The 5,000-nt window shown below is 43.5% G+C and overlaps 2 protein-coding genes across 3 annotated transcripts in view; one reads left to right on the forward strand and one right to left on the reverse strand.

The window, feature by feature from the left end:
- Positions 1 to 5,000, forward strand: part of LOC123510997 — a 173,871-nt gene that overhangs the window by 122,340 nt on the left and 46,531 nt on the right. For both annotated transcript variants that reach the window (XM_045266597.1, XM_045266598.1), the window contains one exon: positions 2,139 to 2,284. In XM_045266597.1, coding sequence (XP_045122532.1) covers positions 2,139 to 2,284 — 146 coding nt within the window. The remainder of the gene's footprint in view (positions 1 to 2,138; positions 2,285 to 5,000) is intronic.
- Positions 1 to 5,000, reverse strand: part of LOC123510998 (protein ABHD18-like) — a 75,332-nt gene that overhangs the window by 6,475 nt on the left and 63,857 nt on the right. The gene's annotated exons all lie outside the window — the stretch shown is intronic.

The raw sequence follows: 5,000 nt of genomic DNA on the forward strand, positions 1-5,000 counted from the left end.
TTGTGTTGTGTTGTGTTGTGTTTCTCCTTTCTTTTCCTATTTTTCCCTTATTTATGTGTTGTATTCTGTTGTGTTCTATATTTCTTCTCTTCTTTCTTATTTCATTCTTCTTATTTTGTGTTTTATCTTGTCTTTTCCTGTTTGTCTTGTTTCTTTCTTGATTTAACGTAGGGTTACCACGTGTGTGTGTGTGCGTGTGTGTGTGTGTGTGTGTGGCCCGCTTTCGTGTTTTTTCTTAACCATCTGTTGGATTATGGGTGTTGTGAGTCAGTGTGTTGCGAGCTGAGGAACACACGCTTATCCACATCCACATGTTGCAAGACTTAGCTCCACAGTTCAATGTTTCTTAATAATGAGTGTTGCAAGGTACAGGTGTTGCGTCTTATCCCCAACCTTGCACAATTCAATTAGTTATTAGTATTGAGTAGTGTGTTGCAACCTTTCAATGGCACCGAGTATTGAATAACGTTGCTGGTTCGAGTCTTTCTTTCATTAATCAGAATCCGTTACAGTATTCTGACCTGCAATTAAATCCTATTACAGATATTAAACTAGATAGAACTTTGGATTATGTTTCATCTGAGTGACTGACTACATAATCAATCCAGAGAATCTAACAGCTATACAATAAATCAACTAAAACATCTAACGAGCCAACTCACAAAAATACAAAGATCAGAGAGTAAACTTAATAATCTAAATAATTCATCAAGGAATAGATCAATAACTTTCAATTTATTTAACCTATTAATTAACTAACACATTAAAGAATTAAATAAATAAGTAAATAAATAAATAAGTATCTGTCTATAACTAAATGAACAAATAAATGTATAAATATCTGTCAATCTATCGACGTCATTAACTTACCAGATAGACAAATAAATAAATAAATAAATAGCTAAGTTGCCTATTTATTAGCAAGCAAACCAGGCAACTACAAACTCGACAAGTGAATAAGAGAGTGGCTGCATCTAAACTATATATTCAGAAACGCTTTGCTCTCTCACCACGGCTGCCAAATAGATGATTAGCCGAGATCTCAAAACTGTTTCTCCTTTTGATAATGCAGAAGCCATGTTCTTCTGTCATTTAAATGGTAAAAACACCCGCAAAAAGCCGTGTTATTTCTGCAAGAGCCTTTTGAAACAGTGGGAGTGCGGCGCTGAAGTGTTTAAGAATACAATTGTAACTACCGAATATACTGAATACATAATTAAATAAGAAAATCCAGCCGTTACCACCTAATACGCTGAATACATAATTAAATAACTAGATGAATAAGTGAATAAATAAATGAACAGCTAACTGGCTTATCAATTTTTTTTTTTTTTTTTTTTATTTATACCATATGGGCTTTTCACGGGAATTTCTGGGCTAAAGGGGATACTTTTTAGGGTGCCTCCTATCTCAAAGCCCACCCACTAGGAAACCGTTGCCCTGAGTGAGGAAGCCCAACCTGCACTCAGACCGTGGACAGGATTCGAACCCGTGCGCTTAGAGACCCCTCGGACCCCAAAGCACGCATGGTTCCACTGTACCACGGCGGTCCCCATTAACAAACTAACTCTGTCTGCTTCTGTATTTCCAACTTCCTTTGACTTGACTTCATTTAAAAGGAAGGTTTCAAGATATTTATCCTTTTATTTTGGCTAACTCTCTCGGACCTGCAAGGGGACTGACAACTAAGAGGACATTTTTTTTCCCTCTTACATAATAAAATCCTTGAATAACTGTCTATCTAACAATACTAACTACATAAACACCCTAATCAACACTAACCACTCCACTCACTCCACTATGAATAAATAAATAAATGAATAAAATAGATTAACACAATGGATAGATAACTTGTCTATTAACTAACTAAACAATTAACAAAACATCAATAAATAAATGTCTCTCTAATAATATTCAACACTGCCCATCCCACTCACTCCACCCCACTCAACACTGCCCACCCCACTCACACCACCCACCCCACTCAACACTGCCCACCCCACTCAACACTACCCACCCCACTCACTCCTCCCCACTCAACACTAACCACCCCACTCACTCCACCCCACTCAACACTACCCACCCCACTCACTCCTCCCCACTCAACACTAACCACCCCACTCACTCCCCTCTGCCAGATGTGCCCGAAACGAGAATCACCGTGGATGGAGGGCAGGGCGTGGGCAGCGAGGCAGGTCATATGGCTACCGAGGGGAGTGACCTGACCTTCTTGTGCTCCGTGACGGCCCATCCCCCAGCCTATAACGTGACCTGGCTTCACAATGTAAGTCTCCCCGTCCCTCCCCTCTCTCTCTCTCTCTCTCTCTCTCTCTCTCTCTCTCTCTCTCTCCCTCGCTATAAGTCTATATACGATTCCAATACTACTTCCCCTCGAAAATCAATTCCCTTTCCCAGCACCATCCTCCATTACCTCTGTTTCCTCTCCCCCTTTCCCCTCTTTCCCCTTTTAGTCCTATTTCCCCTCATGTTCTGTCCCCTATTCCCCTCATCCCACCCTTAACCACGTACCCATTACCTTCAAGCTCCATTTCCCCTTTTTTTCTGCTCCTGAATTTGGCAGCACCTCTCCCCTCACTTCCCTTAGATATTTAATACATGCATGGTCTACAAAACTGCTCCTCCTTCCCCTTTTTTCCCCTTGACTACTAACCTATTTCCTATTCCAGTGTCCCCCTCCATCACTCTTCCTTCCCCTTCTTTCCCCTTCCAGTCCCTCATCCCCATAAGTGTTAAATCTATGCATGAACCCCTCACTTTACCCTCTCTCCCTTCTCACCCACCATCTCTCTCTCTCTCTCTCTCTCTCTCTCCCCTCTCTCCTCTCTTCCCTTTTCCCCTTCTTTCCTCTAAAGCCAAACTCTCTACATTGAGCTTCCCCCGACTCTCTCCCACTCTCCCCTCTCCCTGATGTGTTTGTCTCTACTCTCCCCTCTGCCTCTCCTCTCACTTACCTCCCCTCAACCTTCATCCCTAACGTAAAAGCTGAATTGTCTTTCCTACCCTTACCTCCCCTCCTCTCCCCTCTCTTACCTTACCTTATTTCCCTATATCCCCTCACTCTCTCTCTCCCTCATTCTCTTACTTTACTACTCTCCCCTCACTGACCTAACCTCTCTTCTCTCTCTCTCTCTCTCTCTTACTTTTTTACCTCCCTTACTTTCCTCCTTTACCTCCCCTCTTCCCTCCCCTCTTCCCTCCCACTAGTCCATCTCACTCATGTCTCTTACCTTATCTTATCTTCCTCCCCCTACCATTTCCTCGTTCCCCTCCTTCCCCTCACCTAAGTGTATGTATCTCTATGCCTGTCCCCCACAGCTGTGTAAAGTTACCTCCTCCTCCTCCTCCTCCTCCTCCTCCTCCTCCTCCTCATGCTCTCATCATCATCCTCCCCTCCTTCCTTCCTTCCTTTAGCAAGACAAACTTCCTCTGTGTTGCCTTGACGAGACAGCCATCTTCTTCCCTCATCCTAAAGGTTAAGAAGGCTTACTGTGTACCATAAATTTACTCAGATTACTCACTATATTAAGCGGGAAGGTTTTTACACGCGCCCCACCAGATTATCTGACGCGAGCCTCAAAGAAAATTAAACTTCCAACACCATCAACACCACCACTTAGCCCGCGTCCTCTCCCCATGTTCTCTCCCCCCAAGACCTACTTTTAGTTTTAACCATTTTTCCAAGTTTTTCTAAGCCTATTACAGTTACGGGCTGACCAGGCGGGATCCACGGGGCTAACTGGCCTGTATAACGTAATGAAGATGAAAGTCCCGCCATTGTAAGGTCATAAAGTAAGCTTGTAAAGTCTGCTTACTGCCTGGGATCAATTAGGCCTTTAGTGCAGCAGGAAAGAGGCGCAGACGATCGATTCTAAGATGGATAGGCCTACTTGGTAACCCTCCTGACTTTAATCAACAATATAACAAGGTAATTACATCTTTTGATGGCGTAATTAGGATGATAAACTTCCTCTTCTATGCCTAACCGACGCATTAGCTGCAGGCAGTGTGTCAGCCCAGCACAAAGCAAGAAAGGGTAGGCTTACAAAAATTAACCTACGGTCCTGTGTACATACCAGCCCTATTCTTTCCTCCCCCTAAGAAACACACACACACACACACACACACACACACACACACACACACACACACACACACACACACACCACTCGTCTACCTTCTCCAACACACACCACCTTGGCTATGTATGTACGTGCCTCTCTTAATAGTGCATTCAGGTTTAGCCCCACATATAAAGTGTTCTGTAGGGAGTAACGGAGATGCGCTGGTGGTGGTGGTGGTGGTGGTGGTGGAGTCACATAGTCCGCCGTGGCCCCATAAAAAAGGTCTATTCATCGCTTAAGAAAACAAGTTAGTATACATCTTTTTAATAGTTTGTTTACGAGAAACGCCTAACACAAGGAGCAACGGTGGTGGTGGTGGTGGTGGTGGTGGTGGTGGTGGTGGTGGTGGTGGTGGTGGTGGTGGTGGTGGTGGTGGTGGTGGTGGTGGTGGTAAAAAAGATCCACAAGAGGGAGATAAAAACAGGAAGACGAACAGAAACGAGGCGAGAGAAAGATGACAACAAGGTGACAGCATCATAACAAGGTTCCCGGGACAAACTAATGCTATTCCTCACCTCAGAACACTTAGTATGCCTGTCTCTGTTAACACATTCCCTACACACACACACACACACACACACACACACACACACACACACACACACACACACACACACAAAACTTCACTTGTTATTTTCTACGTAACAATGAATATGAATATTTTAAACCCGATATAATGAAGCCAATAACACATGACAATGGCTGATAGGGGAGAATCTAGAAACACTTTGTTCTCTCACTACTGTTTTTCAAAGGCCACAGAGATAATTAGCCCGGTTCTCAAAACTCTCGCCTGTTGACACTATAAAATCCTGTTAATCTATCACGAGAACCACACAAAGACCTTTACACAAGCAC

The sequence above is a fragment of the Portunus trituberculatus genome, chromosome 30 (assembly GCF_017591435.1).
Source record: "Portunus trituberculatus isolate SZX2019 chromosome 30, ASM1759143v1, whole genome shotgun sequence".
Lineage (NCBI taxonomy): Eukaryota > Metazoa > Arthropoda > Malacostraca > Decapoda > Portunidae > Portunus > Portunus trituberculatus.